General features: G+C 50.8%; 1 protein-coding gene across 1 annotated transcript in view; it reads left to right on the top strand.

Annotated features, from left to right (window-relative positions):
* The window catches only part of CFAP100 (cilia and flagella associated protein 100), a 66,755-nt gene that overhangs the window by 25,426 nt on the left and 14,900 nt on the right, over positions 1-26,429 (top strand). The window contains exons 5-13 of the mRNA XM_087431601.1: positions 2,116-2,308; positions 3,991-4,058; positions 4,135-4,298; positions 4,536-4,616; positions 5,041-5,219; positions 5,589-5,621; positions 5,697-5,823; positions 12,545-12,593; positions 12,672-12,823. Coding sequence (XP_087287727.1) covers positions 2,116-2,308; positions 3,991-4,058; positions 4,135-4,298; positions 4,536-4,616; positions 5,041-5,219; positions 5,589-5,621; positions 5,697-5,823; positions 12,545-12,593; positions 12,672-12,823 — 1,046 coding nt within the window. The remainder of the gene's footprint in view (positions 1-2,115; positions 2,309-3,990; positions 4,059-4,134; positions 4,299-4,535; positions 4,617-5,040; positions 5,220-5,588; positions 5,622-5,696; positions 5,824-12,544; positions 12,594-12,671; positions 12,824-26,429) is intronic.

Below are 26,429 nucleotides of genomic sequence, written 5' to 3' on the forward strand. Positions count from 1 at the left end.
GACATGTACATATGTGCACGTGCACACACACACACACACACGCCCCTCGGCAGTGCCTGGGAGTCTCAGGGCCAGCCCTGACCCCCAGCCCGTGCCTTGTCTGCACCCCAGCAGAGGCTCTCTTGCCTTCCCATCCTGAGAGCCCCAGCACCAGAGCTCAGGACAGCGCACAGCTCCCAGCAGCACAGCCAGAGAAGCCCCGCAGACCCTGGCTCAGGGAGGACTCACCCAGTGGGCATCTCCCCTGGGAAGTGGCGAGCACGGGCCGTGTTTCTGGGACACACTCTCAGATGCACAGGCCGGCCCGCATCCTGGGCTGCCTCCTGGACTGACCCTGTCCACCCCAACTCAGGGCTCAGGTTCTGAGATTCCTGAGAACAACGCTCCCACTGTGGCCCGACCAATGACCAACACCACGTGGAAATGCACATCCTCCAGCCCCACCCCAGACTCCCATCTAGTGACCCAGGGACGGCCACCACCCCCAGTTCCCCACCCTCCTGCCATGCTGCGCACCACTCACGCCCTGGAAGGAAGAGGCACTCACCCAAAGCCCACGAGCAACACACACTTCCCTGAGGCCTCCAGAGCAGGAACCACAGCAAACACACATACAACTTCCCAGACGTGACCTACAGCCTTTCCCTTTCCTCGCAGGAGGACAGGACGTTCTTCTCTCAGGCTGGCTCAGCTTCAGGGTTGCCTCTGCCTTCCTCCTACAGCCCCCAACTTCACAGACACCCCCGCCCTGCAGCAGAGCCCCCAACCTCATGCTCCCCCTGCCCCCCAGGAGAGCCCCACAAACTTACACTCCTCCCCTCCTCCCCAATAGAGCCCCCAACCTGACGCTCTCCCTACCCCCAGGAGAGCCCCCAACCTCACACTCCTCCCCACCCCCAGCAGAGCCCCCAACCTCACACTCCTCCCCTCTTCCCAGCAGAGCCCCCAACCTCACACTCCTCCCCTCTTCCCGCAGCAGAGCCCCCCAACCTCACACTCCTCCCCTCCTCCCCAGCAGAGCCCCCAACCTCACACTCCTCCCGCTCCCCCAGCAGAGCCCCCAACCTCACACTGAAATGCAGACCTTCTGCCCCTGGGATTCTAGCAGGTGACAATTCACGACGTGAATATACACGGACGTGCAAACTCCCCCTCGGGCTCGGGCTCGGGCTGGATTCCGCCACAGATGCGTTTTCCCTATGTGGTGTTCTTACAGGCTTAAGTGGTTGTTGCACCCCCACCCCCACGCCACCCCACCCCCGGCACACCCAGCAGGAAATAGAACTGACCCAGGAAAGGCCAAATGAAGAGTCCATGGGAGGGCCTGTCTGATCGCGTGATGGACGTGCACACCCCAGGGCCTGGACAGCAGGAGGGGCAGGATGGCCGGGCAGCCTGGGACCGGCACTAGGCCTCTGGGGAGAAGAGTCCCCTCCCTCACCCCATCCTGGCATCTTCCCAAGTGAAGGGCTGAGGCGGGATGCAGCCCTGGGAGCCTGCAGGCCAGACCAGGCCAGACCAGGCCAGGGTGGAGAACAGGCGGGGAGGGCAGATCCCCATCAGCGCGCAGCCGCCAACACTGACTACGGAGCTTGCAGATCAAACTCGGGATTTCGAGTTTCTTTTGGAAACTCAGAAGATCTAGTTTTCCTGAACCTGAGGGTGTCAGAGTTAGCAAATCACAATACAAGACACTCAGTTTAACTAAGTGTGAATTGCAGATAAATGAGGAATCTTCTTTTAGTGAGTATGTCCCCACACTACTGATCCGGAATGCACATCTGACTGGGTTGGCATCTTGTACTTCATCAGGCGACCCTGCCTGCACCCCCGCTCTCCGGAGGCGCGTCCTGCCCACCTCCTTCTCAATCCCTGGGCAGTTGAGCTCAGGGCCCCGGGGCGCCCCCAAAGGCACATAGCTCCACACGCTCCGCGCGCGGCGCCTGTGCACCCCCCACCCCCCGTGCGCACCCACTCCAGCCCGCGCGCACCTGAGGCAACGCGGAGGGGAGCAGACTGTTCCCGGGTGCGGTGCGGCGAGGGGCTGCGAGGCAAGGGGTAAGGGGGGAGACTGGCCTGCCCGACTCCGCCTGACCCCCACACCCCCGCCACCAGGAGCGAGAGCAGGAGAAGACGCTGCGCGTGCACGAGAAGATGACCTACTCGTCCAGGCTGAAGGCCAAGCACAGCAGACTGCGGCGCGAGCTGCAGCTGGAGGACGAGGCGGAGGACCAGGCGGCACGCGGGGAGGCCGAACAGCTGCGCGCCCTCCGCGACGGCGCGGCCTGGAAGCTCTCCATGACCCAAGGTGCCGCGCGCCCTCCGCCCAGGACGGCTCTTTCCTTCGTGCATTCAAGGGGCTGCTTTACAGTGCTTGGAGCGGTGCGGCTGCTCCAAGCTGCAGTGGGGAAGGGGGATGGTTTCTGTGTCTGATCTCTGCTGCCCACCTCACAAAGGTCAATTCCAGATGGATTGCAAATCTAAGGGCCTTTGAATCCCGACACCGCGTGCATTTTGAATGTTGACCGTGCCCAGTGAATGTAGGCGGTACAATGTATGAAATGCAGGCATTTAACTTGGTAGTAAAGAGTGTCAATCTGGAACTAGATTTCCTGGGTTCAGATCTCAGCTTCAGCATGTAATGGCTTCGCCTTCCTGGGCAAGTTACTTAACTCCTGTCACGGCAGCTCCTCTCCTGGCCAATGACAGTACCAGCCTCGTGGGTTGTGGAATTCACTACACTGCAGGCAGTGAGCAAGAACTGTGTGTGCGTGACTCATTAGGATGACCCAGTAGGAATCTCAAGTATTAAGTACACATTACTATTCCACCAGCCCAGATGGTATAGTATAGTATCCCTAAGCTGGAAAGCAGCAGTTGGGATCAGAGTCCTGGACCTCAGTGCGACTACAGGCGTACTTAGTGAATATAACAGAAAGGGACCCCTAGCCTCCACCCCTGCCGCTGGGCACTCTGCTTGGAGAGGAGCCCTGAGCTCTGACCATCTGTGTGCAGAGCTCGGCCAGAGGGGAGCAGCACCACACCTTGGTCGTTTCTGCCTTCACCCTCCATTGCTAAGACCTGGGAGAAGCAGGTTGCGTTGGATGCGGGAGGCTGACCGGTGGGTTTGGGTGCAAAACTCATCAGTGTCCCAGCTTTGACTTCCAGTGAGGAGCCGCATCTCCTTGAGGGCAAAGCCTTCCCAAAGCCTTCCCGGGAGGCCGGGTAGGCAGGGGCAGAGCCGGGCTCTCTGCTAGACATCCAGACTCAAAACAGGAGTCCTGCACCACCCAGGTGCTTCTGGAAAAGAGGAGTTGAGGACAAGGCAGAGAGCCACACGGTTCCACAGCCCTTTTCACAGCCTCCGGGCTCTCCCAAGTTGGGGAGCGTCCAGGCCTTCCTCTCCAGAAAGGCCAGGGAAAGAGGCCCCGTGGCCCTGGGCCCCAACTGCCTCTCTGCTTGCACTCCGGAAGGTCATCCGGATGCCCACCTTCATTTCCTCCTGCCTGACTTAAACCCTGGCAGTGTAGACTTAGCTGCTGCCTGAATTGGGCCCTGGGGGTTTAGGGGACCCCAAGTAGAGATCTTGCTGCCCCATTTTTCTCTCACACACCCCCCCACTCAGGTCCTGGCCAATAGGTCTTTCGTTATTATGTCCAGCTGGGTGAAACTTCCAGGGTAAGGGGGTCTAGAGTCTCATTCCAGGTGAGAAGAGTGCTATAGCATGAGAGGCTCCAGTCAGACATATGAAAGGACTTCCCACCTGGTCCGGTCTCCCGCCACGGAGAATGTAATGGAGCAGCAGAGCCTTCTCTGCTTTTGCTGGTGATAGAGCTCCATCTCCCAGGCCCCTGTAATGACCTGCGCCTCGCAGCAGAGCACAGCACAGGACCACCCGACTGGCTCCAACTGACTGTGTGTCCATCCTCCCCGTGGCCAGGGGTCTCTCCCACTGCCTGCCCACCCCCAGATGCCTCCCCCTCATTGCAGAAAAGAAGGCGGGATCTGATGGCATCAAGAGCTACGTCAACCAGCAGCGGCAGAAGTTCCTCATCCAGGTAGGCCGGGCTGCGGCCACGGGAGCCAGGCAGGCTGTCCCGGTGAGGAGCGTGACTCCGCTCCGGTGGCCCTCAGTATGCCCTGGATGTGAAGCGGAGCGAGATCGGGCGGCTGGAGGTGCTGGCCACCAAGGAGGAGGCGGCGCTGGAGCGGGCCGAGAGGTCCCTGGAGAAGGACGCGGCGCTGTTCGAGGAGTTCCTCCGGGAGAAGGAGCGCAGCTCCGGGCAAGCCCTGAGAGCGTGAGCCCGCGGCCGGGGGCTAGCTGGCCGGTGCCACCCCAGGGTGCCCTGGGCCTGTGCTCCCCCGCCCAACCCTGCCTGGACCCGACCCGGCCCCCGCCCCCACCCCTGACCCCGCCCCCTGACCCCGCCCCAGGCCCCTGGCAGCTCCCCCACCTCCAGCCTGGCCTGAGGGCAGTGTGGACGCCCCTCCTTAGCAGTCTGCAATTGGCTCCCTGCCCCCACCCCACCCTCCAGCGCTGAGAAGGAGACCGAAGAAAAGGTGGAGAAAATCATCGAGATCGGAGACCTGACCACCCAGATCATGAATATTAGACGGTGAGGTCAGAGGGCAAGCTGGGCCCCAGGCTGTCTGCCACTTCCCTCCAGCGCTTTCCCAGAACCAAAGGGACCCCACACGATGCAGACCTCATCGTTTTCCCTCTGAAATCTAAACACCTCAGGGACTGAAACCCTGCTTACCTACCAGCTGACTGAGGCCAAGAGAGACTCAGTGACTTCCACCGGGAGGCAGGGCTCCACCCTGAGAGGCGCGGGGCGGACAGAGTCACAGAGGGCTGTCACTTGGGGAGCTCCAACCCACGTCGGTCCCCTGCAGGGTGGCCTTCTTTCCCCAGCACCACTGTTTTCCTGGGCCTGTCTCCCAGATGACAAGGAGCACCTCAGGCTGGCCAGGGTGCAGAGGTGGTCCCCTCTGGACCAGCGGGCAGAGCCTGAACTTTTGTCCCCTCCTCGAATCTAGCGAAATCTCCAAACTTGAAGACACACTGCACCATTACAAGGTCTACAAGGATTTCCTATACAAGCTGTCGCCCAAGGAGTGGTGGGAAGAACAGAAGACGCGCTTGGTTCTCAAAAAGGCCAAGGAGGGGGCCGACGCCCCCGAAGAGAATGCTGTGTCCTCCACACTAGGGGACAAAGGTAGCAGAAAGGAGAAAGCAGGTCCCCAGGTACCCCTGGACCCTGTGCCCAGCGGGCAGGGGCCTCAGAGGCCTCCAAGCCATGGGCTAGGCCCTTCCATACCTAGCAGAGTCCCCGCCGAGGCCAGCAGCCGCCCCTTAGTCACTCGTGCCTCAGCCGAAGCATTCGCTCAGGGAAGATGCGGCCAGCCCTCAACTCAAACCCAAGGGGCTGCAGTCCTGTGCGCTCCCTTCTGCAGCTGAGGGGGAGACAGTTGGGAGGGTCCCAGGGAACCCAGTGCCCCAGAGCACTGTCACCGGAGGCCTGGCTCCAGCCAAGATCCTAACCCTAGCCCTAAACCCTAACCGTTCCCTCCCTTGCTTCCGGTAGGACCAGGGATCAAGGGCAGGACCAGCCCCAGAGGTATGTGGCTGCTCCAGGCTGGGGGCCCCCCACTCTGGCCGGGGCACAGGGGAACCATTCCTCTGTTTCCTCCAGACGGGCAGGGCTCAAAGGAGCCCTCGAAGTGTCTGCCAGTGATCCGGCTGGGGCAGAGCCTGGCTAGCACCGTCAGCCTCCAGCAGGGCAGCCAGTCCAGAGGGACTGGTGCCTTGGACCCCAAAGGGTGAGTGGGCTTGAGGGGTGTGGAGGTGGTGGGGCCTGGTCGGGAGTGCTCCCCAATGGTTCCAGGCCAGGGACGCCCAGGGTGGGCCCAGCCTCTCTCAGGAGGGGAGCATGTTACCGAAGCCACAGTGGGCTCGCCTCCTGGCCAGTTAAATCACACTCTCCACCAGAAGCAGTTGTCACAAAGTAAGGTATATTTGCAGTAAATAGGAGACCATGCGGAGTCATTTCCTAAGTCAGGGCTCTCCTCCAACTAAGGGAAGCAGGGGGCTTTTATTTCTGGTGGGGAATGAATATTCAAAAGGGAGACGCGAGTATTGGCCTGTGCAGGCTTAGTTGGAAAATGCGCCTCCACACACGCTGTAGGTTACGGTAGTGAGACCTAAGCTCCTTTTGCAGAGACCCTAGCGTTAAAAATAAGGCAAAGGTCATGGGTGTAGCTCTTGTGGTGAGGCTTGGTCTGGTTCAGGGTGGTTGGTGGTTGCATCTCCTTAACATACAAAAGGAAAAAAACAATTTGGAAAAACTTAATGCTTTCCAACCGCCCTTGAGTTCCCAGGCACCTAGATGGTGACCTGAGGCGGGGCTGCTCCCAACCTGGAGCGTGTACCGTCTGACTTCAGCCCGAAATCAAGATGTTTTCTAAACAAAGGTTTATTTCTGCCTGATTGGGTAACCGTAAGCCTGGAGCGGCCCAGTCGGGTGCTCACGGGGCAGCCAGGCGGGCGCAGGGAACTGGACAGCACGTGCCCCGCCACCCAGAAAGTGCTGGCCCAGGGGACCAGAGCTCCAGAGCCTCCCAAGAGGAACTGGAAGTCTGGGTTTTCATATAAAATTACCCAGATTTAAGTGTGACAGTTACTTTTAAATCTTTTAAAAAACACGATGAGGGACAAACAGCAACCCCAAACAAATCCGTGCACCAGTGCAAAGCTGTTCCCTCCACCCCATTCAACCCTCCACCTGCAAAGCCAGAGCCCCCCAACCCCCATTACTGAACACTGGGTCCTTGTTGTCCCCCAGGGTGGAAATCAAGGGAGACAACAAACAAGAGTAGAAAAGTGAAAGTTCATTAGCTTGTGCACAGGAGAGGCACAGGGGAGCTGGTGCGGAAAGGAAAGGGCGAGTGACTGGCTCCTTACGGAGCGGGACTGTGGGGCTTTTGTTAGGCAAAGGCTGGGGAAGAGCCCTGTCGTGGCACGTAGAGGCGGGTTGTGCTCCCTCCCGTGCTGTCGTGTAGCGTGCTACTACATGCGACGCATGTATCGTTAGTGTGCTAGCTCTCCACCCCGGGGTGTCATTTTTACTGTGCTAATGGGGCTAGGGTCACCTTCGGTGGACTCCTGGGTGCCAGGGCGCATGCGTAAGCCTGGGAAAGTCCCCAAACTGTGGACCGTGGATCTTAGTCCACGGTCTGATTCTCTTAGCCTGCAGATTGGTTAGGGGCCTTATCTTGTTAGGCCAGGGGCCTTGCAGACAGCCCTGTCTTGTTAGGCTGGTTCCTGTCTCACCCCCCGCTCGCTGCTGGGTCACCAGCAGTTACTCCTCCCTCACTGAAAATTTTTTTAATTTAATTTTGTGGTAGATAGTTGTGGGGAGAGAGGGAGAATCTCCCCCTCTGCCCTTTCCCTTAAGGTTCTTCTGGCTGGCCAAATAATCAACAAGACAGGTTAGCAGGAGAAAATAATACCAAGTTTAATAACATGTATACATGGGAGAAACTCAGAAATGAGCAAGTCGTCCCTCTGTCTAAGCTGCTTGCTTAAGTATTGCAGCTAAAGGCGAGGAAGGTATTGGGGGTGGGTGATGGTCTGGGACTTCAGAGGGCAAGAAGACAATTCTTTTCAGGGTCATCTTTAGATAATGTGGTCAGGGAGAGATAGAGTTTTTTGATAAAAGAGGCTTGGTGCCCCTCCCATTGTAACATCTACCTTACATTATCATTACAGCTATCATGACAGAAGATCTGTTCTAGGAAGGAGCCACCATGTCAATTTCTTTAGGCAGTTAGTGGGGGAGGTCAAATGTCCCTCAGAGAAAACAATCAAGGTAAAGAGATATATTTCAGGGTGGCCAAATCTTGATCTCCCACATAGTGCATTCACAGAAATCACAGCTCTCTAGAAAGGTGTAAGCTGAGAAGTCTAACCCCCAGGCCCTGCCCCTCCTTCCACCCCCCTCTCCACCCAGACTGCTGGTCCCAGAAGCCACACACAGCACAGAGGTGAGTTTTGTTATCTCCTGCATATCCTTCCAGCCCCTTTTATGCAAATAACATGTTGAACCTTTGAAGTTGCTGTTTTGTAGGTCAAGAGTCCTGGCATGTCTTTAGGATTCGACCTCAGTAGGAGCCAAGGCAATTTTCTGTGCCCATCCTCCCTTCACAGGGAGCTGACCCTGCACATCTCCATTAGCGACATAGCCCGAGGTGCTGCCCTTCTCACCTGGGTTCCAGCTTGCCCCCCATGGCCTGGCCAGCCCCTGGCCTCAACATGTGAATGGGGGAGGGGTGCTGACCACAGTCTCAGACGGCCATCGGGCATTTGCCTTCACAGTGCCAGGCCCGCTGCCAGGGCACTGACCTGTCCCATGGAGTCTGGACCCCCGGCAGGGAGAGAGAGAGACTGATGGGCTCGTGTGATTGAGGGGCTGTGAGGCCACAGTCTGAGGGCAGGCGGGCGGCTGGAGAACCAGCAAAGAAGAGCAGCTGCTGCAGCAGGAGTCTGAAGGCAGTCGGCTGGCAGAATCCCGTCTTCGTTTTAGTCTTTTACTATTCACGCCTTCAACTGATCGGATGTGGCCCACCCACATGATAAAGGGTCATCTACTTGACTCTAAGTCTGCTGATATAATTGTTAGTCTCATCTAAAAAACACCTTCATGGAAACATCTAGAGTAACGTTTGACCTAGCCAAGTGGACACATAAACTCCACCATCACAGGGGCTCAGGGCTGGGTCTGCCGCCATAGAGAATCGTTTCAGTGTCTGAGAACTCCATCAGTCAGCCTGGACCCTCCCGCTGAGGGCCAGGCCTCCTTCCGGGGGCAGGTTGCAGCTCCAGTGCCTCTTGCCCCGGGGCCCCTCCAGCACCCACGTCCAGGACCACCAAGCACCTCTCAGACATCTTCTGGATTTCTTCCTGCAATGCCCCTGAGACCCCCACACACACCCCTGTGTTCTCCAGCTGTGACAAGTGACACAGGACAGATCTCCTCCTGCCCCACCGCTCTCCCCAGCCCCTGCCCCCTGTCTTCACGCTGCCCCGTCCCCTCACCACTGCCCTTGCTGCCCCCTGTCCTCTTGCTCCTCCGTCTCAGCCACCCCAAACCCCAGCACGTGCTGGGGGCCACCCCCGTGACAGGCAGGGAGACAGGCCAGAGCGGCCAGGTGGGGCTGGAACCCTGGGCTCTGGCTCCGAGTCCACCCTGGGGCCCCGGCCTGCAGAGGCTGGGAAGTTTCAGCAAAGCAGTGACCTGATCAGACTTAGGTCTTCTTTTACTTTTTTTCCTCTTACGTTGAGATGTTATCAACATATCACAAAATGAACAAATCTGAAGTGAAGGCGTGAATTTTTACACACACATATACCCATGTAACCACACCCAGAGCGGATATACAACACTCCCAGTGCCCGGAACCCCCTCATGCCCGTTCCCAGTCACACCCCCCGGGAAGGTGACCATGATTTGGGTCCCTCGCCCTGGGACACTTTCCCTGTTCTTAAAGTCCACGCAGCGTGCCCTCTGGGTCTGGCTTCTCTCACGCCACACCCGCCTAGCCGCCCGCAGCTGCTTCTGGCTGCTGCTCTTTGCACCCACCGTGTGAGTAAGCCCCCATCTCTGTCCTCTCCCGTTGGGGCCATTTGGGTTGTTTTCTGCCTTGGCCGTTTTGATTGAAGCTGTGGCCAACAGTCCTGTAGCTGTGTATGTGAGGACTGGTCTGGCGTGAGCGCTGTTTCTGTTGGAAATGGGGGTGGAATTGCTGGTCCGTAGGGTGGGCACCCGTTTAGCTTTAGTCGCCACTGTCAAACAGCCCCTGCAGGGGCTGCCCCGTTGTACACGCAGGCCAGCAGGCCTGAGAGTTCCAGCTGCCCCGCACCCTCGCCACATCGCAGTATCAGCACTCCTTGCCTTCTAGGAGTGCTGGCAGGGTGCTTTTAAAATAGTGTATCGTTAGAAAATTTGAGGTTCAGTGAGGCCAAGAGATCAGAAGAGGACGCCATTGAAAAGATGGTTTGTGATTCCCAGCCTGAGAGGAGGGCCACACGGGGAAGCCCCGGGGGTCAGGAGGCAGAAGCCTTTACTGTGGGTTCTGCGGGCAGGGTAAGCAGGCGTGGGACTGGCTGGTTGCAGTCATTTCGGGCTGGGGGCACTGGGCTGCCCCAGCTGTCCAGCACCAGCCCCGGGGGTCAGGGCCAGGGCTGGTGGCCCCAGGGTGAGCTTGCGGGGTGGGCTCTGGATTGGCTGGTTTGCATTTGAAAGGTGCGTCCAAGGGTGCGTCCTACACTCCCTCCAAGAAGTGCCCAGCCCTGGGAGGGACGCCCTCCAGGGTCAGCATGGCCCCAGGCGTCAAAACATCAGAACCCAGAGAATGAAAGACGTTTTCATGACGACCAATATGGTGGGCGTTAGGGTATCCTCCTTTGTGAAGTGTGTTCAATTATTGGATCATTGGCCTTCTTCCTCTGATTTTCTCTTAGTTCTCTCCATGTTCTGGATGCCAGTCCTTCATGTAATAAGCGTAGTAGAAATATCTTCGCCCCGTCTGCCTCCTGCCCTACTGAAGTTATCTTGAGTCTCTTGAAGTTATCTTTGGAGACTTTACAATTTACAAATTTTTGCTTTTATGGTTGCTGCCTTTTGTGTCCTACTTAAGAAGTCTTTGCCAAAGTCACTAAAGTATTCTCCTATGCTTTCTTCTGGAAGCTTTATGGTTGATCAGCTGGGATGAGGCTGCTGGTGGTGGTGAGGATGGGAGGGTGGGTGGCCTGGGGTTCAGGGCCTCCCCTCCCTCTCGCCCCCTCCCTCTCTCGCCACACCTCACCCCTCCCCTCACTCTCTCCACCGCGCCACCCACCCCCCTCCTTCACAGGGTCTGTATCTTCTGCTCATCCCTTAGGTGCCCTGTCCTCTGTCCTTCCTTCTCTGTGACAGCCTGGCCACTCCCTCCCATGGTTTTGTCCCCTATTCTTCCTGAGCTCCACACACATGGGCGTCCCCCGCTTAGGTGTTCTCCGCACTCAACCTCCCATGTCCAGAACTGATGCTGCTCGTGCTAGAAGGGGACCTGAGCACTACCAATTTCCAAACTCACTTGCATCTTCATGCATCACGTCACGCCTTGTGGAGAAGACCAGCCACCATCAGCGGGCCACACATGTGCAGCAGGTTCACTCGGATCCCTGCAGCTCCAGCTGGTGGGGACCATTATTTCCAGTTCAGCGTTTAAAAGAGGCTCTAAGAGCTTAGAAATGCATGCTTCCTCTGCCTAGGCTGCACCTCAGCCTTGGAGCTCCCACCGTCAGGCCATGTGTTAGGAAAATCCCTGAGAATAGACCTCTGGGAGCATACTGGCCTGGGTTTGCATCTGGGCCCCTCCATCTGTTAGTCATGTGACCAGGGTTGCTAAGTACAGTTGGGCAGGTTGTGGACTGCACAAGGAAGAGCAAGTGGGGGCTGAAGTCCAGCCCACCCCCCAGGCTACATCCATCTGGAGGGTGGATTCTTGGAAAGGCACCCTGTGGGCCAGCAGTGCCCTGCAGGTGACCTGGGTCAGATAACTCGCTCTCTCTTTTGCCAAATGGGCATCAGTGTGTATACAATGTGAGGCGCCGGCCTGGGGGGCTGTGGTTGTTCCTGTGGCCCCTCCCACAGGGCCCTACACTGGTCACCTCTCCACTTCAGGGAGGGCGGGGCCCGGAGTCTCAGGCCTCAGCCCAGGCTCCTCTGGCTGTGAGCCTGCCCTGCCCAGCCCTCAGCCCCCAGCACTTGCACATCCAGGGCAGGGCCCAGGCTGGAGAGGCAGGAGGGGTGGTGATGGCAGGTTTGCATGTCAGCCTGAGTCGGGTCTCCATCCGGTGAGGCCTTCCAGGGCCCACACTGCCTGCCCAAAGCCCACAGAGCCTTTCCTGTGCCCCTGTGGGCTGGCCCAGGACCGACCCCACCCCTGTGGGGTGCTCAGGGTCAGTCACAGGGGCCATGAGTCACAACAGCTGTGAGTGGGGCTGTCAAGGACAAGGGCCAGGGCCAAATACAGACAGGGAGGTAGGCAGAGGAGGCCCGAGAGTGATCTTAGAAATAGAATGGCAAGTGGGCAGGGGCACCCTGGCAGTGGGAGCTGCAGATGCAAAGGCCCTGAGGTAGGGACAGCACCTGGAGAGGCGGGAAGAGCTGCTAGGATGAGCAAAGTAACCTCGAGGATGGGGAAGGCCAGTGCTGAGAGGGCACTGGAACCTCACAGGCTCCTGCCAGGAAGCCAAATTTTATTCTAACTGGAGTAAGAAGAGCTAACTGAATTTTGAAACTATCCCCTGGCTTCTGTGTGACAGCCAGGGGGCCAAGAGGAAGCTGGTGCAACTGTGGGACGGAGGAGGGGGTGAGGGGTCCTGCGTGTGGAGGTGCTCTGGCAATGCCAGGGTCTTCACCACTGGAGGGGCAGGATGCCCTCAGACTGCCGCTCTCCAGGCTCGGCCACGGCGCCCTCACCACGCATCTCTCCGCAGGTCGAGCTCTGCCCTCCCGGTGCAGGGGGACCCAGACAGCGACAGGGAGGTCAGTGGCCCCACCCAGCTCCCTGCCTCCCCCCCCCCCACGGCATGGCTGAGCCCCAACACATGGCCCTGGTTGCAGGAGCTGGCGCTGTACTTCACGGAGCCCCAGCAGCTCCTGGACGTCTTCACGGAGCTGGAGGAGCAGAACCTCTCGCTGATCCAGAACATGCAGGAGATGGAGGAGACCCTGGAGGAGCTGAGCTCCGCCCTGAAAAACACCCAGATCCGCATGTAGGTCCCACGCCCGGCTGCCCAGGCAGGTGGGGGTGGTCTCCGTCACTGGCTGTCATCCTGGGACCCCCACAGCCCTGGGAGCTGGGCTGGGCGGCCCTCCACCCTCCCCATCCACAGCCCTGGCCCTGCCCTGGCTTCAGTTGTCTGGAAAGTTCCATTTGAAGTCAGATAGGCTTGGGTCTGGGGAGGAAGCATGTCCTCTTGGGCAAGGGCGCTCTGAATGAGAGTACGCCAGGTGGGTGGAGCCACACGAGGCTAGTCCCCTCCCCACCCTGAAGCAGTCTGCAGCCAGAGGGGGACATCTCCAAGGACCTTCTGCCCAGGTGGCTTCTGCTGACACCAGGCCCAGCAGAGCTGGGCTCGACAGGGTCTGGCCGGGGCACTAGGTGAGGCCTGTCCAGAGCCAGGAATCATCTATTCATTCACAAACACTGACTGAACACCTATTCTGGGTCAGGCCTGGGTCTAGGTCCTCCAAGGATAAGGCCCTGCCTCATGGAGCTGATGTTCGATGGGGGCAGACAAACGACAGAGAGGCCCAGAGACTTGACTTGAAGATACTGACATGGGCTAGGAGGAAAGTAAGAAGACTGATGTGAGAAGGGGGCTGAAGTGGAGGGCGGCAGCAGGTGAGAGGGGGCCGGAGAGGCTTCTGGCGGAAGGTGTCATTTGAGCCAGGCACTTCCTGAGTGATGGAAGCCACACAGATCTAGGGGAAGAGGGTTCCAGGGAGAAGGAAACGATGGAAGCCACACAGATCTAGGGGAAGAGGGTTCCAGGCAGAAGGAAACCAAGTGCAAAGGCCCTGAGGTGGTAGCCAGCCCAAGGCTTTGATGCCCCATGGGGACCATGTTCTTGAGTACCCATGTCTTTTTGGCCCATGTCCTGATATGGAGAGTCTCCTGCTGGGAGTCTCCAGAATGATGTGAAACCACTAGCTCTCAGGCAAGACTGTGTTTCCTAGAAAACTGAGAGGTAGCAGAGACACAGAGAGAGATGGGCTGGGGAGAGGCAGGCAGCCTCCCAGATTCCAAGAACCTGGTGAGAAGGCACACGCGTACACACATACAGCTCATCACGGAATCCGGGAGATGCTGTCCAGTAGCTGTTCTTCAGCCAGCTGAGCCACTTCAACAGCTGAGCCGTCCCTGAGAGCACCAACACTTTATTTCCAGAGGAGTCACGGCACATATGCATTTAACTTCCATGAACTCAACCACCCTTTCTCAGCAAAAAATAATAATACACTTTTAAAAAAATAGACAACAAATAAACAATCTGAATAGACCTATACATTAATAAAATTGAATCAGTAGTTAATAACCTTCCAAAAAGGAAAGCACCAGACCTAGATGGGTTTACTGGTGAATTCTACCAAACATTTAAGGAAGAAATTATACCAGTTCTGTACAATCTCTTCCAGATGATAGAAACAGAGGGAATACTTCCTATTCATTTTATAAGACCAGCATTAACCTAATACCAAAACCAGACAAAGACATTATAAGAAAAAAAACTACATGAATGTAGATGTAGAAATCCTCAACAAAATACTAGTAAATTGAATTCAACAATGTATAAAAATAATTATACACCATGACCAAGTGGGATTTTTTCCAGTTATGCAGGGCTGGTTCAACATTTGAAAATCAGCCAATGTAATCCATCACATCAACAAGCTAAAGAAGAAAAATCACATGATCATATCAATAGATGCAGAAAAAGCATTTGATAAAATCTAATACCCATTCATAATAAAAACTCTCAAGAAACGAGGAATAGAGGGGAACTTGATCAAAGACATCTACAAAAACCCTACAGCTAACATCACTTAAAGCTTTCCTGCTAAGATCAGAAACAAGACAAGGATGTCCTCCCTTATGACTCCTTTTCGGCATCAGCCCGGGAATCCTAGCTAATGCAATAAGACAAGAAAAAGAAATAAAAGGTTTACAGATTGGGAAGGAAAAAATAAAACCATCTTTGTTCACAGATGACATGACCATCTAAGTAGAAAATCTGAAAAAATCAACAAAAAAACTCCTGGAACTAGTAAGCTGTTATAGCAGAGTAACAGAATACAGAATACAAGATTGACAAAAGTCAATCCAGCAATGTTTTTGCTATATACCAGCAATGAACAAGTGGAATTTGACGTTGAAAATACAATACAGGCATATGTCAGAGATATTTTGGGTTCAGTTCCAGGTCACCGCAGTAAAGCAAATATCACAATAAAGCAAGTCACGCAAATTTTTTGGTTTCCCAGTGCATATAAAAGTTATGTTTACACTATACTGTAGTCTACTAAATGTGCAATAGCATTATGTCTAAAAAAAAATGGACATACCTTAATTTAAAAACACTGTATTGCTAAAAAATGCTAACCATCATCTGAGCCTTCAGCGAGTCATCATCTTTTGGCTGGTGGAGGATCTTGCCTCGATGTCGATGGCTGCTGACTGATCAGGGTGGTGGTTGCTGGAGGTTGGGGTGGCTCTGGCAATTTCTTAAAATAAGACAACAATGAAGTTTGCTGCATCCATTGACTCTTCCTTTCACGAGCAATTTCTCTGCAGCATGTGATGCTGTTGGATAGCATTTTACCCACAGTAGAACTTCTTTCAAAATTGGAGTCAGTCCCTCAAACCCTGCTGCTGCTTTATCAACTAAGTTCATGTGATATTCTAAATCCTTTGTTGTCATTTCAACAATCTTCACAGCATCTTCACCAGGAGAAGATTCCATCTCAAGAAACCCCTTTCTTCACTTATCCATAAGAAGCACCTCCTCATCCCATAAAGTTTGATCCTGAGACTGTAGCCATTCAGTCACATCTTCAGGCTCCTCTTCTAATTCCAGTTCTCTTGCTGTTTCCACCACATCTGCAGTTATTTCCTCCACTGAAGACTTGAACCCCTCAAAGTCATCCATGAGGGTTGGAATCAACTTCTTCCAAATCCTGTTAATGTTGGTATTTTGACCTCTTCCCATGAATCACAAATGTTCTTAATGGCATCTAGAATGTTGAATCCTTTCCGGAAGGTTTTCAATTACTTTGCCCAGATCCATCAGAGGAATCACTATCTAAGGCAGCTGTAGCCTTACGAAATGTATTTTTTAAATAACAAGACTTGAAAGTTGGGGCTGGCCTGGTGGCGCAAGTGGTTAAATGCGTGCACTCTGCTGCGGCGGCCCAGGGTTTGCTGGTTCAGATCCCGGGCGCGCACCGATGCACTGCTTTGCACGCCATGCTGTGGTGGTGTCCCATATAAAGTGGAGGAAGATGGGCATGGATGTTAGCCCAGGGCCAGTCTTCCTCAGCAAAAAGAGGAGGATTGGCAGATGTTAGCTCAGGGCCGATCTTCCTCAAAAAAAAAAAAAGACTTGAAAGTCAAAGTTACTCCTTGATCTCTGGGCTGCAGAATGGATGTTGTGTTAGCAGGTATTAAAACAATGTTAATCTCGTTGTATATCTCCATCAGAGCTCTTGGGTGACCAGGTGCATTGTCATTGAACAGTAATATTTTGAAAACAGTAATCTTTTTTTCTGAGCAGTAGGTCTTAAAATATTGTGTAATATTGTGTAATAACAGTGGGCTTAAAATATTCAGTAAACCATGTTGTAAAGAGGTGTGCTGTCATCCAGGTTTTGTCATTCCATTCACAGAGCAGAGGCAGAATGGATTTAGCATAATTTGTGAGGGCCCCAAGATTTTTGGAATGGTAAATGAGCGCTTGTTTCAACTTAGAGTCACCAGCTGCATTAGCCCCTAACAGGAGAGTCAGCCTGTCCTTTGAAGCTTTGAAGCCAGGCACTGACTTCTCTCTAGCTGTGAAAGTCGCAGATGGCATCTTCTTCCAATATAAGGCTATTTTGTCTATATTGCAAATCTGTTGTTTAGTGTAGTCATCTTCATTGATTATCTTACTTAGATCTGGATGATTTGCGGCAGCTTCTACAGCAGCGCTTGCTGCTTCCCCTTGCGCTTTTATGTCATGGACACAGCTTCTTTCCTTGAACCTCATGAACCAGCCTCTGCTGGCTTCGAACTTCTCTTCTGCAGCTTCCTCGCCTCTCTCAGCCTTCAGGGAATTGAAGAGAGTTAGGGGCTTGCTCTGGAGTAGGCTCTGGCTTAAGGGAATGGTTTGATCTTCTATCAGACCACTAAAACTTTCCCCGACAGCAATAAGGCTGTTTCACTTTATTGTCATTTGTGTGTTCGCTGGAGCAGCACTTTTAATTTCCTTCAAGGACTTTTCCTTTGCGTTCACAGCTTGGCTCACTGTTTGGTGCAAGAGGCCCAGCTTTCAGCCTATCTCGGCTTTTGACCTGCCTTCCTCACTAGCTGAATCATTTCTAGGTTTTGTTTAAAGTGAGAGATGTGCGACTCTTCCTTTCACTTAACACTTAGAGGCCATTGCAGGGTTATTAATTGTCCTAATTTCAATATTGTTGTGTCTCAGGGAAGAGGGAGGCCTGAGGAGAGGGGGAGAGACGGGGATTCCGCCAGTCGGTGGAGCCATCAGAGCACACACAACAGTTATCAGTTAAGTTCACTGTCTTATATGGGCATAGTTCATGGCGCCCCAAAACAGTTACAACAGTAACATCAAAGATCACTGACAACAGATCACCATGAGAAATATAATAATGATGAAAAAGTTTGAAATATTGCAAGAATTACCAAAATGTGACACAGGCATGAAGTGAGCAAACGCAGTTGCAAAAATGATGCCAATAGACGTGTTCAACTCAGGGTTGCCACAAACCTTCAATTTGTAAAAATGTAATTTAATCTGTGAAGCACAATAAAGCAAAGTGCGATAAAACAAGCTATACCTGTACCATTTACATTAGCACTCCCAAAAATGAAATGCTTAGATATGACTCTAACAAAACATGTACAAGATCTATATGAGGAAACTATAAAATTCTGATGAGTGAAATCAAAGAAGAACTAAATAAATGGAGAGATAGTCCATGTTCATGGACAGGAAGACTCAATATTGTCAAGATATCAGTTCTTCCCAATTTGATCTATGATTCAATGCAATCCCAATCAAAGTCCAAGCAAGTTATTTGTGGATATTGACAAACTGATTCTAAAGTTTATATTGAGAGGAAAAAGACCCAGAATAGTTAACAAAATATTGAAGCAGAAGAACAAAGTCCAAGGACCTACACTACCTGACTTCAGGACTTCCTGTAAAGCTACAGCAATGAAGACAGTGTGGTATCAGCAAAACAACAGACAAGTAGATCAACAGACAGACTAGAGAGCTCAGAAACAGACTGTAATAAATGTATTCAACTGATCTTTGACAAAGGATCAAAGGCAATACAATGGAGTGAAGATAGTATTTTCAGTAAATGGAACTGGAACAATTGGAAATCCACAGGCAAAAAAAAAAAAGAAGAAGAAGAAGAATCTAGACACAGACCTTACACCCTTCACAAAAACTACCTCAAAATGGATCATAGACCTAAATGTAAAACATAAAACCATAAAAATCCTAGAAGATAACATAGGAGAAAACCTAGATGATCTTGGGTGTGGTGATGACTTTTTAGATTCAATATCAAAGCAACAGTTCATGAAAGAATTGATAATTTGGACTTCATTAAAATTAAAAAATTCTGCTTTGTGAAAAGCAATGTCAAGAGAATGAGAAGACAAGCTACAGAGGGGGAGAAAATATTTGCAAAATACATATCTGATAAAGGACTCTTACCCAAAATATACAAAGAACTCTTAAAATTTAACAATAAGAAAATGAAAAACCTAATTAAAAAATGGGCCAAAGACCTGAACAGATACCTCATCAAAGAAGATCTACAGATGGCAAGCATATGAAAAGATGCTCCACATCAGATGTCATTAAGGAATTGCTACTTAAAACAACAACGAGATACTACTACATACACCATGTCCAATGTCACAAATCCAGGACACTGACAACACTAAATGCTGGCGAGGATGTCGAGCAACTGGAACTCTCATTCATTGCTGGTGGGAATGAAAAAATGATACAGCCACTTTGGAAGAAAGTTTCTTACAAAACTAAACATACTCTTACTGTATGATCCAGTAACTACATTCCTGGGTATTTACCCAAAGCAGTGGAAAACTTATCTCCACTCAAAAACCTGCAAACAGATGTTTATGGCAGCTTTATTTGTAATCACCAAAACTTAGAAGCAACCAAGACATCCTTCGTTAGGTAAATGGTAAATATACCGTGGTACATCCAGGCAATGGAATATTAATCAGCACTAAAAAGAAATGAGCTGTTAAGCCACGAAATGACATGGAAGAACCTTAAATGCATATTACTGAGTGAAAGAAGTCAATCTGAAAAGGCTACAAACTGTATGATTCCAACTATAGGACATTCTGGAAAAGGCAAAACTATGGAGACAATGAAAGGGCCAGTGGTTGCCAGGGGTTGGGGGAGGCAGGATGAATAGGTCGATCCCAGAGGATTTTTAGGCAGTGAAAATACTCTGTATGAAACCATCGTGATGGATACATGTCATTTGTCCAAACCCATGGAATGTACAACACCGAGAGTGAACCCTAACGTAAACTGTGGACTTTGGGTGATTATGATGTGTCAGTGCAGGTTCATTGATTCTAAAAAATGTACCTCTCTGGTGCAGGAAGTGGAGTGTGGGGGAAGCTGTGAGGGGCAGAAGATATTTGGGAAATCTCTATACCTTCTGCTCTATTTTGCTGTGAACCTAAAAGTGCTTTAAAAAATGAAGTCTCTTTTAAAAAATATATACAGCAGAACCAGCCCTGATGGTCTAGTGGTTAAAGTTTCAGGTGCTCTGCTTTGGCAGCCCAGGTTTGCTTCCTGGTCATGGAACCACACCACCCATCTGTCAGTAGCCATGCTGTGGCAGCAGCTCTCATGGAAGGACTAGAAGGACTTACAACTAGCATATATAACTACGCACTGGGGCTTTGGGGAGAAAGAAAAAAAAGAGGAAGATTGGCAACAGATGTTAGCTCAGGGTGAATTCTTCCCTGCAAAAAAAAAACAACAACAACAAAACCAATAGCATGAAAGTGCTATAAAAGAATTGTTTTTAAAAAAAAATATATATATATATATATATACACACAACAAATGAGCAGTCTGTGCCAACAGTGGAAGAAATAGTGGCTGTGTTAGAGATGGTGTACCAAAAAATCCAGAAGGCGTACAGCAAAGTTATTCATAATAGCCGAAAACTGGAAACAACCCACGTGTCCATCAGCAGGTGAGTGGATAAAGAGAATGTGGTATATCCATACCATGTGCATCAGATGTCTATTGCTGCTGTGACAAATTACTGCAAACAGAGTGGCTTAAAACCACACAAATTTATTCTCTTACAGTTCTGGAGGCCAGAATTCCGAAATGGGTCTCACTGGGCTAAAATCAACCTATTGGCAGGGCTGCCTTCCTTTCTGGAGGCTGTTAGGGAGAATACTTTTTTTGCGCTTTCCAGCTTCTGGATGTCACCTTGGCCTCCCATTTTCAAACCAGCAAAGCCATTTGAGTCTTTCCACCTCACATCACTCTTGATCCTCTTTTGCGCCTCCCTCTTCCATTTATAAGGACCCTTGTGATTACACTGGGCCCAACTGGATAATCCAGGATCATCTCCCCATCTCAAGGTCAACTGGTTAGCAACCTTAATTCCACCTGCCAAGTAATGTAATATATTCATAGGTTCCCAGGATTAGGACCTGGACATGTAAGGGGGGGCTATTACATACCATAGAAATCTACTCAGCAATAAAAAGGAACAAACTGTTAACACAGGCAACCGCATGGATGCACCTCACAAACATTATGCTGAGGAAAAGAAGCCAGCCACCAAAGAATACCTACTATATTGTTAATTTGAAGTGCTAGAACCAGCTGTGTTAGTCATCTATTGCTACATAACAAATTACTCCAAAACTTGGTGGCTTAATGTAACACACGTTTATTATCTCACACTTTCTGTGGATCAGGAATCCAGGCACAGCAAGGCTGGCTCCTCTGCTGCGGGGCCTTCCAGACTGCTGTCCAGGTGGTGGCTGGGCTGCAGTCATCCCCAGACTGCACTCGGGAAAGGAGCGCGTCCGTGATCACCTACGTGCCTATTGGCAGGATCCAGTTCCTTACTGGCTGTAGGCCAAAGGCCACCCTCAGTCCCTTGCAACAGGCTATCTGATATGGCAGCTTGCTTTTTCAAAGTGTGCAAGCCAAAAAGCAAACAGAGAGAGTGCTGGCAAGATGGAAGTCACGATATTTTGTAACCCAATCACAGAAGTGACATCCTATCCCACGTTCCATCGATCAGAAGCAAGTTGCTGGGTTCAGCCCGCGTTCAAGGGTGACAATACCATGGAGGAGGCAGGTGTCACAGGGGCCGTCTTAGAGGTCCTCCCCTAAGGGCAACATCAGCCCATTGAGTGCCTGTGGCTAGGGAAGGGGAGGGAGTTGATACAGAGGGGCAAGAGGAATCTTTTGTGGTGATGAAAAGGTTGCACATCTTGATTATGCTGGTCCTTACACAGGTGTATAAATTTGTCAAACCTCAGGAAATGACACACATAAAACAGGTACATTTTATGATATGTTAATTAAACCTCAATAACAAAATATTATTTGGCAAATTTAGGACTTTTTAAGGCTGACTTTGTCCCTTACCTCTGTACATTGACTGGGTGCATAAGGGTTGTAGAACAAGCCATCTCCTGCCTCCCTGGACGAGAGGACAGGGCATCATTTATTCTCGGGCAAGGAGGCCTGGGGAGAGGCGGGTGAGGCGCCCAGGGCACGACATTCAGGGAGGTGTGTGTGCACCCCCGAGGGTGACCACTTCTTTGAATTGCGTGTGCAGGTGCCTGGTTGGCCTCCTGCCACCGGTCCCAGCCCTGCTTTCTGCCCACCTTGCTGTGACTTGGTTGAAGCTGACTTCCCAGTCCCTCCAGTGAGGGCCAAGGGGAGCCCGGATCAGGAAGATGGACCATTGGCCACAGAAGAGGACAGGAGGATACCAGGACAGGCTGGTAAGCTATGAGCCTAAGCACCAGCGTGAGTTCTGTGCTTCCAGCAGCCAGGAGAGTAGAGGTGATGGGAGCGAGGAGAAGGAGGTGAGCAGAGGTGCTCAAGTGAGATGAAACCTGAGTATGGGCATCCAGCCCCTCCCCGATTCTGCCACAATGGCCAGGAGAACAGAAAAGAGAAATTAAGCCTGAATCCATTCCTGGAAACCATGCAAACCTTCCTCCAGGAAGATCAGCGCAACCAGTAAGTCAGAAAATGAGCGAGAAGGAACTCAGCAGAACCCCAGACACCCCATTGCTGCAGCGAGCCAGAGGTGGAGGTGAGGATCAGTCTGCAGCAGTTGGGGCCACCATAACAAGGCCAGCCTCAGAGGAGGCGCCACAACCAGCAGAAAGTATTTGCCAGTGCCGACCTCTGGCTGAGGCGAGACCTTGTGTAGGCTGAGTATTGGCAGCCGTGCTGAGTACCTGCAACCCATGGCTGCCACTCAGACATGGAAATGAGACTCCATGGCTTGGGAGAAAACCAGCCTGTGCATCCACCTCCAGCCAAGTCTCCATTCTGACACTCAATTAAAGTGGCACAATGTGTGTTAGGTCCCCGGTACTGGACTTGCACTGACTTCCGGCTCTAAGGACAAGCCAACAGAAAAATGTCACCAGAAACATGAGAAAATACATTCATTAAGGGGACGAGTTTGAGAAACCCAAGTATATGTTGATACTGCAAGAGTTAGGAGAAATGTCTTAATTCCTCTCTCAAGAGGCTATACCCCTGCCACCAGACAGACCCGTCTGGGTGCGAGAGAGTCCACAGGGGTTAAGATCACAATGAGGACCAGTCACAGCCAGCAATCAGGTCAGAAAGGGGACAATGATAAGCTGGGGACAGCTCCCAGAACGCCAAGAAAAGGACAAGGAGATGAAACAGGAGAAAGGTGAGGACCCCAGGGAGAATGCACGCAGGTGCCGCACAGGTGCAGGGAAGGAATTCCAGGAGATGACAACAGACAGAGGGAGGAGAAGTAACAGCTCACTCAATGGCAGATGAAAACTGCCCTGGACTGAAACAAAGGCCAGGCCAAAGTGCAGGGAGAGGGGCTCACGCTGGACACCTCCCATGGGATTTAAGAGTGAGAAGAAAAAGCCATGACGCCAAAGCAGACAAGGAAAACAAACAAAACATCAGGGACCTGTAAAGGAACCAGAGCCAAGTGTGCGTCGCCCATTTCCTCCAGAATCCCATATTCCAGGGTCTAGTGGCACATCACTCTCGAGTTTGTGGGGTGAGAAGGGTCTATATTTCTTTTTTATTGTGGTAAAATCCACATAACATAAAATTTACCATCTTAAACATTTCAAAGTGTACACTTCAGGGGTATTAAGTACATTCAGATTGTTGTGCAGCCGTCACCACTATCCGACCCCAGAACTCTGTTCACCTTGTAAAACTAAAGCTCTGTCCCCATTAAACACTAACTCCCCATGCCCCTCCCCCAGCCCCTGGCACCCACCATTCTACTTTTGTAACAGAGCAAAAAGGGCCTGTTCTGCCCGCCGCAATCCAGTGTCAGTCGATTGTAAATGAGTTGGTGGTTGAGAAAGGAGAATTTATACAATTAGCCAGCATAATCAGAAGGTGGTGGACTAGTGTCCTAAAGAACCGTCTTAAAAGTCGTACAGAATCTCAAGGCCGTTATATAGGGGAAATGGCCAGGGAAGGAGGGGATTAGGGATGTCGATCATCCGGTGTGATGAACTTCAAGGCACCTCATTATCTCTTTCTTCTGTCATCTATGTTAGGTACCAACACAGTTTTTCTTTCTGGATGTCGTCACGTTCCTGGGGGACTCAGAGAACAAAGTTATCCTTATCATAGCTGGGAGATATACGTGAGCAAGACTCATAGAACTAGCAGATCATGTATTTTGCAAACGTGAGAGGTGCTTAATAATCTAGGCTACGTGCAGGCTAGAGTGCATCCTCAGAGACTAGTGAGTCAAGACCACAGTTACAGTATTGCTTCCTTTCCCTAAAATGGCTTCCCTCATGCTAACCTAAGATCTAGCCGTTACACTTTCTGTCTCTGTGGATTTGACGACTCCAAGTCACTTTTGTGACTGGCTTATTTAACTGAGCATGATGTCCTCAAGGTTCATCCATGTTGTTGCATGTGTCAGAATTCCTTTTCTTTGTAAGGCTGAATAACATTCCATTGTATGTATATACTGCATTTTGCTTATCCATTCATCCAACAATGGACACTTGAGTTGCTTCCATATTTTGGCTATTATGAATAATGCTGCTATGAACATGGTGTAAAAATATTTCTTCAAAACCCTGCTTTCAATTCTTTTGGGTATCTACTCAGAAGTCCAATTGCTGAATCATATGGTAATTCTGTTTTTAACTTTTTGAGGAATCACCGTACAGTTTTTCTACAGCAGCTGCACCACTTTACATTCCCATTAATAGTGCAGAAGGGTTTCAGTTTTTCCACATCCTCACCAACACTTGTTTTCCGTTTTTTTCATAGTAGCCATCCTAATGGGTATGAGGTGCTATCTCATTGTAGTTTTGATTCACATTTCCCTAATTTTCATGTGCTTATTGGCCATTTGTATATATTCTCTGCAGACATGTCTATTCAAGACCTTTGCCCATTTTTGAATCAGGTTTTTTTGTTGTTGTTGAGTTTTAAGAGTTATCTATATATTCTGGATATTAATACCTGAACAGATAAGTGATTTGCAAATATTTTCTCCCATTCAGTGGGTTGTCTTTTTAATCTGTGGATAGTGTCTTTTTTTTGCTGAGGAAGATTCACCCTGAGTTAACGTCCGTTGCCAATCCTCCTCTTTTTGCTTGAGGAAGACTGGCCCTGAGCTAACATCTGTGCCAATCTTCCTCCTCTATTTTGTTTTTTGTTTTTGTTTTTTTATGTGTGAGGAAGGTCAGCCCTGAGCTAACCTCTGATCCCAATTCTCCTCTTTTTTTGCTGAGGAAGATTGGGCCTGGGCTAACATCCATGGCCATCTTCCTCTACTTTATATGGGATGCCGCCACAGCATGGCTTGACAAGTGGTGCGTCATTGCGCACCTGGCATCTGAACCTGCAAACCCCCGGGACGCCAAAGTGGAGCACGTGCACTTAACCACCTACCTGCACCACCAGGCTGGCCCCATTCCTCCTCTATTTTGTATGTGGGTCGCTGCCACAGCATGGCTGCCGAGTGGTGTAGGTCCGTGCCCAGGAGCCAAACCCAAGAACCGGGGCTGCTGAAGCAGAGCATGCTGAACTTAACCACTAGGCCACAGGGCTGGCCCCATGGATAGTGTCTTCTGATGCACAAAATTTTCTAATTTTCATGAAGTCCAATTGGTCTATTTTTTTATTTTGTTGCCTGTGCCTTTGGTGTCATATCCAAGAAATCACTGCCAAATCCAATGCCGTGAAGCTTTTGTCCTATTTTCCTCTAAGAGTTTTATTGTTTTAGGTCTTACATTTAGGTCCTTAATCCATTTTGAGTGACTTTTTGTATGTGGTTTTAGGTAAGGGTCCAACTTCATTCTTTTGCATGTGGATATTGTTTTCCCAGCACCATTTGTTGAAAAGATTGTCCTTTCCCCATAGAATGGTCTTGGCACCCTTGACAAATTCATTTTACCACATATGTGAAGATTTATTTCTGGGGTCTCTACTCTTATTTCATTGGTTTATATGTCTGTCTTTGTGCCAGTACCACACTGCTTTGATTGCTGTAGCTTTGTAGTAAGTTTTGAAATCAGGAAGTATGAGTCCTCCAGTTTTGTTCTTCTTTTTTAAGATTGTTTTGGCTATTTGGGGTCCCTTGAGATTCCCATATGAATTTTAGGATGAGTTTTTCTATTTCTGCAAAAAAGTCATTGGAATTTTGATAGGGATTCCCTTGAATCTGTAGATGGCTTTGGGTAGTATGGACATTTTAACAATATTTTATTTATTTATTTATTTATTCATTCATTCATTCATTCATTCATTCATTCATTCCCCCCAAAGCCCCAGTAGATAGTTGTATGTCATAGCTGCACATCCTTCTAGTTGCTGTATGTGGGACGCGGCCTCAGCATGGCTGGAGAAGCAGCCCGTTGGTGCACGCCCGGGATCCAAACCCCGGCCTCCAGCAGCAGAGCGCACGCACTTAACCACTAAGCCACAGGGCCGGCCCAGCAATATTATCTTCTAATCGATGAATGTGGAATGTGTTTCCATTTATTTATGTCTTCTTTTTTTTTTTAATTTTTTGTTTATTGCAGTAACATTGGTTTATGACATTGTAAAAATTTCAGGTGTACATCATTGTACTTCTATTTCTGCATAGATTACATCATGTTCACCACCAAAATACTAATTACAACCCATCACCACACACATGTACCGAATTATCCCTTTCACCCTCCTCCCTCCCCCCTTCCCCTCTGGTAACCACCAATCCAATCTCTGTCCCTATGTGTTTGTTTATTGTTGTTATTATCTACTACTTAATGAAGGAAATCATACGGTATTTGAC

The sequence above is a fragment of the Ceratotherium simum genome, chromosome 5, assembly GCF_057802395.1.
Source record: "Ceratotherium simum simum isolate JZ-2026a chromosome 5, ASM5780239v1, whole genome shotgun sequence".
NCBI classification, from domain to species: Eukaryota; Metazoa; Chordata; class Mammalia; order Perissodactyla; family Rhinocerotidae; genus Ceratotherium; species Ceratotherium simum.